This window comes from Staurois parvus, unplaced genomic scaffold (genome assembly GCF_062004578.1).
Source record: "Staurois parvus isolate SC_StPar_1 unplaced genomic scaffold, SC_StPar_1.0 ptg000277l, whole genome shotgun sequence".
Taxonomy (NCBI): Eukaryota; Metazoa; Chordata; class Amphibia; order Anura; family Ranidae; genus Staurois; species Staurois parvus.
In genome coordinates this window covers 1,621,482-1,635,130 of record NW_028318073.1, presented here as the reverse complement: position 1 = coordinate 1,635,130, position 13,649 = coordinate 1,621,482, and the positions used below count along the sequence as shown (strand labels likewise).

At 40.9% G+C, this 13,649-nt stretch overlaps 1 protein-coding gene across 6 annotated transcripts in view; it reads left to right on the top strand.

Moving 5' to 3' along the window:
• The window catches only part of MAP4K3 (mitogen-activated protein kinase kinase kinase kinase 3), a 478,522-nt gene that overhangs the window by 188,347 nt on the left and 276,526 nt on the right, over positions 1–13,649 (top strand). For all 6 annotated transcript variants that reach the window (XM_089681775.1, XM_089681773.1, XM_089681774.1 and 3 more), the window contains exon 8: positions 12,157–12,229. In XM_089681775.1, coding sequence (XP_089537901.1) covers positions 12,157–12,229 — 73 coding nt within the window. The remainder of the gene's footprint in view (positions 1–12,156; positions 12,230–13,649) is intronic.

The following is a 13,649-nucleotide window of genomic DNA, read 5'->3' as shown; positions in this document are numbered from 1 at the left end:
ATGATTACTGTTAGCAGCTATAGCCGCCAGTAGTAGTTGCATGTAAAAAATCTGACAGGATGGTTGTACTTAAGTTGATCGATGGATTAACTTGGGTACAACCAGCCTGACCATCGATGGATCAAATCTTATCCGGTCCCTGCTGAAGCAGCCAAAATTCGATCCATCTGTGGCTGGTTTAACTATACAGGATGCTATGCCCTGTTCTAAAGTAATTTAGGATAAGAATTCCCTGTAATTGTGACCATGTCCTGTTTTACATTTAGGGTGGTATTTCATTTAGTATGCTATTTCTCTCTGTAAATGTTTCTACTACATTGGCAGAAGGTAACATTTTGGTACCTTTTGAATTTGGCAAGTATCTTCATACACAATATTGCTGCTTGGGTGCTGACAGAACTGCAGACACTTGCAGGCAGACACACTTTCGCTGAGAATGGAAGAAGCGGGTCTGCTTCTCTCTACCTGCTTCTCCAGAGACACAGACAGTGCATTAGTCAGTGCCTGGGTTATAATGGCTCCTTTCCTGGACATGCAAATACCCTCTCAATCTGCATCCATTTGGTAAGTAACCTACAGAGGATCCCCTCACTCCAAAATGATGGAGACAAGACACACTAAATGAGAAAAAGAGGCCTAATGGCACTATGGCTATAGACACCAGCCCAGGAAATTACTAAAAAACAGTGCAGCGCAACAAAATCCACCAAGTCATAAAAACTCATAAATTAATAAAAATAACAATATTGATAATACTAATAATATGCTTCTTCAATATATTCAAATAGTGTTGTGTACAATAAAATATATATATCCAGTCCAAAAAATGTATAAAATAAAACTATAAAGTCCAATCAGTAAATTATACGATCACCACTGATCCAGATAATAAACGTTCTCCGTGTCTCCACCACCCATATAAGTGAACCGCTCATCTGAAAGCCATGACCCCTGCATTACCAGAAAGGTCAGAGCTAGCTGTGTCCCTCTTAGGGACAAGGACTCTGATAGACGCTTGTCAAAACCTTACTCCTTTCTCCTCAAGGTGGGATACACAGGTCCTTAGAAACTCAAGAACACCAGATATATATAGGAAAGAAGAGGGAAACAAAAAACAAGAGAGGAACGCGATTAGAGTCTAAGTCAAAGTCGCGTTTTTGGCTTGGACCCCAAAACCCTCCAAGCTTACCCAGACACCCTTCTGAAGTGGCTCCCTACTCTCTGGAGTGGGGGGTACATCTGTTGGCCTTTATGCTAGTTTGTATCAGGGACATCCTGATTCTCTGTTTCCAGTCTGTTGTATCCAGGGACTGTAAAACAGAATTCCTACTCTTCCCCCTCCTTGACTTTAACCTCCAATCTGTGTGCTTCACTTCAAAGGCAGGCAGACTTGTGGGCTGTCCTGAATCCATTTCAGACAAGGAGTGGCATACCTAGTCCCTGCAAAACAAAATTTAGTGAATTTTACTCAGAAATGTACATGGTCTCAAAACCAAATGGAGGCATTGACCCCATTTTGGACTTGAAGCAGTATTAAGGCTAAGTTCACATCTGTGTGGGTGGTGCCGCTGCGGATCCACATGAAAATCCGTGCAGCCGCAGCACCTGTACAGAGAAATACGGACCCGTGGGCGGGTGCCATTAGTTCTAATGGCACGCCGCCCGCACTGGAAAAGGCAACCGTACTGGAAACCGAGGTTCCCGTGCGGGCTGCGTTTTGCGTGGGAACATGACACGCAGTGAAGAAGTCCCTGCACTTCTTCCAAAATGCAGGCCACATATATGTGAACCAGGGGTATATCCAGTATGGCAGCTGACCAAGTCTTAAATATGCTTACAATGATCAGCTTTTATTTATTTATGTAAAACCTTTATTTCAAAAGAAAAAATTCTGATGTAACTGCTAAAATATGTTAGCTAGAGTTTGACTTTAATTTGTTAGTATTTCTACATCTGTGCATCAAACCCTTCCCTTTTTCACAAATTGAATTGGAATTTCATTTAAAATTGAACTAAGGCTAAACCTATTCCCACCCCCATTCTAAGCCTATTTTGTCTAACCCTGAAAAGAAAGGCTCTGTATACTTACCTCAGGGGTGTCCAAACTATGGCCCTCCAGCTGTTGAATTACTACAAGTCCCATAATGCCTCTGCCGCTGGGTGTCTTGCCTGTGGATGTCAGAGTCTTGCAAGGCCTCATGGGACTTGCAGTTCCTCAACACCTGGAGGGCCATAGTTTGGAGACCCCTGATACCTATTGTGAAGCCACTTCAGTCCGATCACATAGTCTCTCCAGCAGCAGCTTCTGTGTAGAGGAGAGATCGCTGAAAAGGGCTGCAAATGCCTGGGAAATGATGTCACTCATAGGCTTACTATGGGGCATCTGGTGTTAAGGGGGAATATGATCAACATGTTTAAATACATCAGTGTTTCACATAGTGAACTCTATGTAGGAGTTATTCACCTTGAGTTCATCACAGAAAACAAAGGGGCACTCTTTACGTCTGGAGGAAAATAAATTTAATCTCCAAACACGGAAAAGTTTCTTCACAGTAAGAGCTGTGAAAATCTGGAATAGACTCCCTCAAGAGTTGGTTCTGGCCAGCTCAGTAGATTGCGTTATAAAAATCCTGGATTCTTTCTTGGATAAACAGAATATAACTGGATACTAACATTTATAGGTAAAGTTGATCCTGGGAATATCTGATTGCCTCTCGGGAAATCAGGAAGGAAATTTTTCCCCTGCAGGAGCAAATTGAATCATGCTTTGCTGGGTTTTTTTTCTTGCCTTCCTCTGGATCAATTGGGGATATAGGATTATAACTTTTTTTTTTATGGTTGAACTGGATGGACTTTTGTCTTTTTACAGCCAGACTAACTGCGTAAATATGTAATAAAATAGAATGACACAGGGAAAAAGTATTGAACACATGAAGAAAGTGAGGTGCATAAAGGCATGGACAGCCAAGACACCAGCGTAAATCTATCAGTAATTTGAAAGCAATCTTGCCCATTGTCAGTGCAAATTAATATCAGCAGGTGCTCCTCATTTCTGAGAGTGAAAAGAATTCTGAGAGTGAAAAGAATTATCAGAAGAGTTGTCCAAGAGTCAAGGACCACTTGTGGAGAGCTTCAGAAAGACATGGAATTAGCAGGTACAATTCTTTCAAAGAAAAGAATAAATAATGCGCTTAACCGCCATGGCCTGTATGCACACTCACCACAAAGCATGTTGATGCTCGTGTAACGTTTGCAGCACAACATTTACACAAGCCTGTGCAATACTGGGAGAATTTAGTCAGGTGAAATGAGACCAAAATTTAACTCTTTGGACGCCATAATACACACCATGTTTGGAGGTCAAATGGCACTGCACATCACCCCAAAAACACCATACCAACAGTGAAGTTTCGAGGTGGTGAACATCATGGTGTTGGGCTGTTTTTCAGCATACAATACTGGAAAATTTCATATCATTGAAGGAAGGATGAAAATGTGCCAAGACATTATTGATAAAAATCTGCTGCCATCTACCAGGATGATGAAGATGGAACAAGGGTGGACATTTCAGCAGTACCGTGATCCCAAACACAAAGCCAAGGAAACTCTCAGTTGGTTTCAAAGAAAGAAAATAAAGCTGCTAGAGTGGCCCAACCAATCACCTGACTTGAATCCAATAGAAAATCTGTGGAAAAAACTAAAGATCAGAGTTCATAGAAGAGGCCCACAGAACCCTCAAGATTTGCAGACTGTGTCAAAGAATGGGTCAGAAACACTCCTGAGCAATGCATGCGACTAGTTTCTTCATACAGGAGGCGTCCTGAAGCTGTCATTACTAAAAAAGGATTTTGTATGAAGTATTAAATAAATTTCAATTAGCGTGTTCAGTACTTTTTCCCTGTGTCATTCCATTTTATTACACATAACCTAATTTCTGAACTTATTTGTTTTGACATTTCATGTCAATAGCGCCTTTTGAAATAAATTTACTGAGAAAAATGGTGACGTGTTCAAATGTTCCAATCACCTCCATGGCCACAGATGTATAAAATCAAGCACCTAGGCATACAGATTGCTTCTACGAACATTTGAAAGAATGGGCCGCTCTCAGGAGCTCAGTGAATTCAAGTGTGATACCATGATAGGTTGCCACCTGTGCAACAAGTCCATCCGTGAAGTTTCCTTGCTACTAAACAATTCCACGGTCAACTGTTAGTGGTATTATAACAAAGTGGAAACAACTTGGAACAACAGCAACTCAGCCATGAAGTGGTAGGCCACGTAAAATGACACAGTGGGGTCAGCGCAAACTGTCTGCAGAGTCAGTAGCTAAAGACCTCCAAACTTCATGTGGCCTTCAGAGTAGCATACCAGTGTGTAGAGAGCGTCATGGATTGAGTTTCCATGGCCGAGAAGCTGCATCCAAGCCTTACATCACCAAGTGCAATGCAAAGCGTTGGATGCAGTGGTGTAAAGCACGCCACCACTGGACTCTAGAACAGTAGAGATGTGTTCTCTAGAGTGACGAATCATGCTTCTCTGGCAGTCCAATGGATGCGTCTGGGTTTGGAGGTTGCCAGAACGGTACTTGCCTGACTGCATTGTGCCAAGTGTAAAGTTTTGTGGAGGAGGGATTATGCTGTGGGGTTTTTTTCAGGGTTTGGGCTTGGCCCCTTATTTCCAGTGAAGGAAACTCTTAAGGCGTCAACATGCCAGAACTTTTTGGACAATTTAATGCTCCCAACAGTTTGGATATGGCCCCTTCCTGTTCCAACATGACTGCGCACCAGTGCACAAAGCAAGGTCCATAAAGACACGGATGAGCGAGTTTGGGATGGAGGAACTTGACTGGCCTGCACAGAGTCCTGACCTCAACCCGAACTAACACCTTTGGGATGAATTAGAGCAGAGACTGAGAGCCAGGCCTTCTCATCTGACATCAGTGCCTGACCTCACACATGCGCTTCTTGAAGAATGGTAAACATTCCCAGAGACACACTCCTAAATCTTGTGGACAGCCTTCCCAGAATAGTTGAAGCTGTTTTAGCTGCAAAGGGTGGACCAACTCAATATTGAACACTAAGGACTAAGACTGGGATGCCATTAAAGTTCATGCGTAAAGGCAGGAGTCCTAATACCTTTGATGTGTGAGTGTGTGTATATATATTATATACAGTTGTGTTCAAAATAATAGCAGTCAGATATCACTAACCTGATCAATCACTGTTTTTAGTAGAAATTATATTTCTACATGGCAAATAATTTACTAGCAGGTGTAGTAGAGTAATAGAAATCCAACAGACCCAACAGTCATGACATGCATGCTGCTGATTCTGTGTAATTGAATCAGTAATTGAAAGGGGCATGTTCAAAATAATAGCAGTGTGGAGTTCTATTAGTGAGGTCATTCATTCTTTGAAAAACAGGTGGCAATTATTGCCCTTATTTAAGGAAGGACGGCAGCAAATGTTGTACATGCTGGTTACAGTGCATTTCTCTCTGAAATTCTGAGGAAAATGGGTCGTTCCAGACCTTGTTCAGAAGAACAGCGTACCTTGATTAAAAAGTTGATTGGAGAGGGAAAAACCTATAAAGAGGTGCAGAAAATGATAGGCTGCTCAGTTAAAATGATCGCAATGCTTTAAAATGGCAACCAAAACCTGAAAGATGTGGAAGAAAGCGAAAAACTACCATTCGAATGGATAGAAGAATAGCCAAAATGGCAAGGACTCGGCCAACAATCAGCTCCAGGAAGATCAAAGAAGGTCTAAAGTTACCTGTGAGTACTGTTACAATTAGAAGACGCCTATGTGAAGCCAAGCTATCTGCAAGAATCCTCCGCAAAGTCCCACTGTTGAAAAAAAGACGTGCTGAAGAGATTACAATTTGCCAAAGATCACATTGACTGGCCTAAAGAGAAATGTGCAACATTTTGTGGACTGATGAAAGTAAGATTGTTCTTTTTGGGTCTAGTGGCCGGAGACAGTTTGTCAGACGACCCCCAAACACTGAATTCAAGCCACAGTACACTGTGAAGACAGTGAAGCATGGTTGCGCAAGCATCATGATATGGGGATGTTTCTCATACTACAGTGTTGGGCCTATTTATTGCATACCAGGGATCATGGATCAGTTTGAATACATCAGAATACTTGAAGAGGTTATGCTGAAGAGGAAATGCCCTTGAAATGGATGTTCCAACAAGACAATGACCCCAAACACGCCAGTATACGTGCAACATCTTGGTTCCATACCAACAAGATTGACGTTATGGAGTGGCCAGCCAAATCCCCGGATCCTAATCCAATCGAAAACTAGTTGGGTGACATCAAAAATGCAGTTTCTGAGGCAAAACCAAGAAATAGAGAAGAACTGTGGAATGTTGTCCAATCATTCTGGGCTGGAATACCTGTTCACAGGTGCCAGAAGTTGGTTGACTCCATGCAACACAGATGTATAGCAGTTCTCAGAAACAGTGCTTATACAACTAAATATTCATTAAGTGATTCAAAGGAAAGCAAAATCTTCAAACATTTTTCAGTTTATATAGTGAATGTTTGAGTTTTGTAAAGAAGAATACAAACACTGCTATTTTTTTGAACAGTCTAATATTCACATTTCTTCAAATTTTTTAGAGGAACAACACAAATGTGATATTTTTCTGCATGTTTTGATTTGGAATAGAATGTGTAGTGTTCCCAATGCATTTGTATGTATGGAAATAAAAGCTATTAGAAGGATTTTGAGCTTTATTCACTTTTTTCAACACACTGCTATTATTTTGAACACAACTGTATATATGTGTATATACACACACTGCTCAAAACAAATTAATGGAACACTTTGAAAACACATCAGGTCTCAATGGGGAAAAATATCATGCTGGATGTCTATACTGATATGGACTGGGTAATGTGGTAGGAACTATTATGATATTTAGAGGACTTATTTTAATTTATTATACCGTATATTTTGTTTCTTCATTGGAGTATTTACTATTCTCTATTTCTTTTTTATGATGTTTCCTTTCTCTTTTACGATCAAACTGGTCATTATTGATTATAACACACATTTTTATTAGCGCTGCACTCTGATATTATAGTGTTTTGTTTTGGTGGAGACAGAGGGTTTGCCACGTTGTGCTAGCTGCTTTATTTTTTCCTTTATTTGTCTTGCACTCATCATTTATTCTTTGTTAGGAACGTAAGGATGCCCCATTATTTGATGGAAATTAAAATTATCAACCCACAGAGGACTAAATTCAAAGAATTCTAAAATCAAAGTGAAAAAATTATGCAGCAGGCTAGTCCATTTTTCTGAAATTTCATTGCAGCAACTCAAAATGATACTGAGTAGTTTGTATGGTCTCCATGTGCTCCTAATGAGACAATGGATGGTATCCTGGGATATTTCCTCCCAGATCTGGACCAGGGCATCACTGAGCTCCTGGACAGTCTGAGGTGCAACCTGGCGGTGTCGGATGGACCGAACATGATATCCCAGAGGTGTTCTATTGGATTTAGGTCAGGCGACCGTGGGGGCCATTCAATGGTATCAATTCCTTCATCCTCCAGGAACTGCCTGCATACTCTTGCCACGTGAGGCCGGGCATTGTCGTGCACCAGGAGGAACCCAGGACTCCCTGCACCAGCGTAGGATCTGACAATGGGTCCAAGAATTTCATCTCGATACCTAATGGCAGTCAGGGTGTCATTGTCTAGCCTGTTGAGATCTGTGCATCTCACCATGGATATGCCTCCCAAGACCATCACTGACCCACCACCAAAACGGGCATTCTGAATGACATTACAGGCAGCATAATGTTCATGGCTTCTCCAGACCCTTTCAGGTCTATCACATGTGCTCAGGGTGAACCTGTTCTCATCTGTGAAAAGCACAGGGCGCCAGTGTTCAGTGGCACATGCTAATCGAGCTCTATGGTGCCGGGCAGTGAGCACAGGGCCCACTAGAGGATGTCGGACCCTCAGGCCACCCTCATGAAGTCTTTTTCTGATTTGAGACATTCACACCAGTGGCCTGCTGGTGGTCATTTTGTAGGGCTCTGGCAGTGCTCATCCTTTTCCCCCTTGCACAAAGGAGCATATAACGGTCCTGCTGATGGGTTAAGGACCTTCTACAGCCCTGTCCAGCTCTCCTAGAGTAACTGCCTGTCTCCTGGAATCTTTTCCATGCTCTTGAGATGGTGCTGGGAGACACATCAAACCTTCTGGCTAGTGGTGCACCGAAATGAAAATTCAGGTGCCGAAACCGAAAATTCAGAATGCATGTGTCCGAAAACTGCAATGTCTGCGTATGTGTGGGTGGGGAGGCTCCAATTATTTTTTTTTTATCTTTTACTCTACTTTCATGTATATTTTTATTTATGTTTTTAAACTTATGATTTTATTGCCATGACATAGGGGACCAATAGTCCCCTATGTGATGGCATATGAGTGACAGGTCCTCTTTGTAGGGGGTGGGGGGGAAGTGTGTGCAAGGAAGGAGCAGGAGAGGAGCAGTGTATACAGAGAGGCTCCCTCACTGGCTGTCACTATGGGGTTTATTTACTAAAGCTGGAGAGTCCAAAATCAGACTCCCTTCTGCATAGAAACCAATCAGCTTCTAACCTCAGCTTGTTCAATGAAGCTTTGGCAATGAAACCTGGAAGCTGATTGGTTTCTATGCAGAAGGGAGACTGATTTTGGACTCTCCAGCTTTAGTAAATAAACCCCTATATGTCAGTGCTGGTTTTTAAATGCAATTGCTGGCTTTTTTCACTATAGCTCAGATAATGAGCTGTCACTAAAGCTAAAGGAAACTTTGTTTCTTTTAGATCGGAAAAGAAACTAAAAATAAACTTTGGTGTTTTTTTGTTTTTTTTTTAGCTTGGGGAGAGTGACAGCTGATTCTCTGAGCTATAGTGAAGAAAAAAAAAGTATGTTTAAAAACCGGCACTGACGATGAGTAGGGGAAAAAATGGCCTCCACCTGTAAAGCCATTCCTTTTTTGGGAGTCATCTCATTGTTGCCCATCTAGTGCACCTGTTTTTAATTTCACATTTAACACCAAAGCAGCTGAAACTGATTAATAACCTCTTCTACTTAACTTGCCAGATCAATATCCCAGGAGTTTAATTGACTTGATGCTATACTATGATTAAAAAGTGTCCCTTTAATTTTTTTGAGCCGTGTGTGTGTTTATATGTGAACATGTGTTTCAGCCCAGGACAATTGCACTACATTCCACAATTCCTCTGCATTTCTTGGTTTTACAGCATTTTTTGATGTCACCCCACAAGTTTTCTATTGGATTAAGATCCGGGGATTGGTCTGGCCACTCATTAGCGTTAATCTTGTTGGTCTGGAACCAAAATGTTGCTTGTTTACTGGTTTGTCTGGGGTCATTGTCTTGTCTCCGAGGTATTCAAACTGATCCATGATCCCTGGTATGCAGTAAAAAGACCCAACACCATAGTATGAGAAACATCCCTATATCATGATGCTTGCGCCACCATGCTTCACTATCTTAACATTGTATTGTGGCTTGAATTCAGTGTTTGGGGGACGACTTAAACACTGTCTGTGGCCCCTAGACCCAAAAAAAACAATCTTGCTTTCATCGGTCCACAAAATGTTGCACCATTTGTCTTTAGGACAGTCAATGTGTTTTGCGGCTAAATGTAACCTCTTCAGCACATATTGTTCTTTTAACAATGGGACTTTGTGGGAGTTTCTTGTCGATAGCTTGGCTTCACATTGGCATCTTGTAATTGTTACAGTACTTACAGGTAACTTTAGACTTTCTTTGATCACCCTGGTGCTGATCAGTGCCTGTCTTTGCCATTTTGGTTATTCTATGATCCATTCGAATGGTAGTTTTCCATTTTCTTCCACATCTTTCTGGTTTTGGTTGCCATTTTCAAGCATTTGAGATCATTTTAGCTGAGCAGCCTATCGGTTTTTGCACTTCTTTTATATGTTTTCACCTCTCCAATCAATTTTTTAATCAAAGTACTCTGTTCTTCTGAACAATATCTGAAACGACCCATTTTATTCAGATTTTCAGAGAGAATTGCACTATACCCAGCATGTACAACATTTACCTAAATAAAGGCCACTTGTTTGACACCTATTTTTCAAAACTGAATGACCTCATTAATTGAACTCCACATTGCTATTATTTTGAACACACCCCTTTCAATTACATTCAATTACACAGAATCAGCAGCTACTAGTAAATTATTTGCCATGTAGAAATATAATTTTTACCAAAAACAGTGATTGGTCTTGTTAGTGATGTTGGACTGCTATTATTTTGAACACAACTGCATACAATATGTTCATAGACTGTACTGCAGTCATCGGGTATGATGTAATAATTCATGGGACTAAATATGAGAATTATGACCTGGTTTAGCTTGTGTTTAAAAACAAATTGGTAGTGATTTGAAACCTATTTTGAAAGAGCAAATCATACAATAAATTCTGCTTGGGTGAAAACATGGCAGAGAATTTAAACCTGCAAAGTGGCTGTAAAGGCATGTTTGGTTTATACCATATATATTGTGTTGTCAACATACCTAAAGATGCCTGAACACACCTGCAATAACCTCCCAATCTTTTGTGCAATGACCAAGTCTAAGGCCGTTCTGGCAGACATACTTAAACACTTCATGATCGTCATAAAATGCACATTTCCTGCCTCCTGTACATTTTTTTGGACAGGCTGCTTTTCAGTGATGGGCCAGTAAGAATAGGTTGGGCTTGCACAAATAACCTGACACTACCTGAACTGAAAGGGTCAAAACCTTTCCTTGTAGAAAACCCAGGATTAAGCTTTGACGGTAGGGTTTAGGAAGCTGCTGCAGGTGTGTGCTGACCTTTATCTATATTTGCTTGCACTTCGTGCCTGCTCTGGGTTTGCACCCCTTTCTCTCAGTGACAGTTCCTTTAAAGTTGAAATGCATGTAAAAGGTACTATCTTAAAATTATTATTTCCATGTGTGTGTTACCTGTAATTTCTAATAATACAAACTCATAGCTCCCAGTTGCTGTCCCTCTTTGGATACTAAATCGCCCTGTCCCTCGTGCAGCCTCAGTTGTCCCTCTTTTTGGTCTGACGTGTACATTTCTGCATACAAAATGTATTATTTTACTACCAAAAGTGCTATTCTGCACTAAACGTTTTCTCCAGCTATTGTATTACTTCATTTGTAATGCTGAAAATCTTAATATAAAGGAAAAATAGAAGTCAAAAAGCCTTTGTGTGGTTTAGCCAGTCATTTTTTGTATATTAGATCTTTGTGGTCCATGTAACCAAGGCAAGTACGTGTCCTTTGCATACATACTGTGTGTTAAAAAGTGTACCTCTTTATCATTTCAGAATGTTGGAAGGTATGCATTGAAAATTTGGGGCTACAAAATATCTTAACTACATATACAGTCTTTGCTTGCTGGTTGTGCGTTGCTGATCCTTTTATCCCACTGTGAGGCTGTCAGATGGGGACTGTCTGATTGAAAACAATGGTCACACGATGGAGCCCATTATTTTTTTATATTTTTTTTACTATTCAGTACCTGTGGGATAATCCTTTGGGGTGAACATAGCAACATGATATTTAAAACCAATGCTTCTACTTTGTTTCTGCTTGGGATTTTTTCTTCATGAGTGAAGTGCTAAGAGTCATTTCAAGCGCTTCCAGCTATTTTATGCACATGTCCTTGCATAAGAAAATTTTGAATCTTGTTCAAAAAACATCTCTACTAGTCGGTTCAAAGCTTTCACTTGTCTTTGGAGATGCTGACATTGGAACATATCATGTGAGGAGAGGCAGATATAAATAGTAAACTACCCTTCCCGTTTGATCTTTCTCTGTGTATTGCTAGCCTTAGGCTGCTTTCAATCCCAAATAAATTTGTGCGGTATTGCATGCTTGATCTAGACTAATTTTTTAATGCATTTTAGAAGCACTATGAATACCTTGTTGAGATGATTGAAGTGGAAAAATGTATGTCAGTGGACCAAAAATGCATTGATGACATGTTTTATATTTTACATTTGGCGCATCAAATAGCTATTATTGATTCTGTGTACAAACTAGTTGCTGTTTTGTCCCCTTTTAGCAACTTTTTAAGATCAATTATATTTTGTTTACAGCTGATTTTGGAGTGTCTGCTCAGATTACAGCAACCATAGCTAAACGGAAATCTTTTATTGGAACTCCATACTGGTAAGGCTTTCCTTTTTCAAATGCGGCCTTTAATGGCCCAAAAAAAAAAAAAAATGTTATGTGTTGGTTGATTTAAAGGCTAAGTTCACCTTCTTTTAAAACTGTCAGCGGCTGTTCGAAAGAGGCACGTCATATTGGAAGGGGGGAGGCTCGGGGGGGGGGGGGGGGGGGGGAAGGGAGAGGGGTGCTTAACAACTGTTACACCCTAAATACTGGTGTAACATGTTGCATGTTGCCTTTTTTGCACTTGCACATATGTTTAAGAAATCACTTTAGGCCTGAAGATTACATAAAACCCCCAAAACATTGTATATTTTCGGAAAGAAGACACTCTAGAGAATAACATAGTGGTAGTAGCAATTTTTTTATATTACATGATATTACCGCAAAGGTCTAGGAAATGCAAAATTCAGTAAAAAATAAATACATTTTGTATATATATTATTATTATACAGGATTTATATAGCGCCAACAGTTTTCAGCGCTTTACAATATAACAGGAGACAATACAGCAATAATACAGCTCAATACAAGAGGGTTAGGAGGGCCCTGCTCCTTCGAGCTTACAATCTAGGAGGAAGGGATTTTATATATATATATATATATATATATATATTGTGGGGTTAGCTCAGGTGGGGGATCTCCTTCCCTGGGAAAAAAGGTAGACCGCACAGCAGGCTTTCTTCAAAATCTCACTGGTTGTCAGTTTTATTTAAAAGGTTTGCAAAAATATCAAAATAAACAAAACATCAAAATAAACCCTGGCCATCCAGGCACTAACTAAACAGGAGACGTTTCCTCTCTCAGAGGTGAAGGGCTTCTCCCTGTCACCCAAAACAAAACAAAAGCAAACCTTTTCTTGTAGGTATAGTGCACACACAGCTCTCTCAGAATACCTCTCTGAGTCCCAGGCCACGAGCGACTCGTTGCTCCAGCCCTGCCCTTTTTATATCACCTGTTGGTGGTCATCAGTGAAGCCCAAACTCTGGTCCGGACCCACCTCCTCAACTGTGGCCCCGAAAACCCAGAGTGGACTCCACCTAAACTTCCAGGTATGAGCGTATGCGAGGTGACACATAGCGTCCCTCTATCAGCTCGCCGTTCATACTGTCACATATCCCCCCCCTCTGCTCAAGCCCCTGCGGCTGAGCAACTGTCCCAACCAGGCAATGTACCCGGGAAAGGGCATCTACATTACTTTTCAGTTTCCCCGCTCTGTCTTCCACTGTGAATTTGAACACTTGTAGCGCGAGAAACGACCTTGTCACTCGACTGTTTTTCTCCTTATTATCACACATCCATTTGAGCGGGGCATGATCAGTAACCAACTTGAACTGTCTTCCTAACAGGTAATATTTCAGGGCCTCCAAGGCCCATTTGATGTCCAAACATTCCTTCTCCACAATGGCATAGTTTCTCT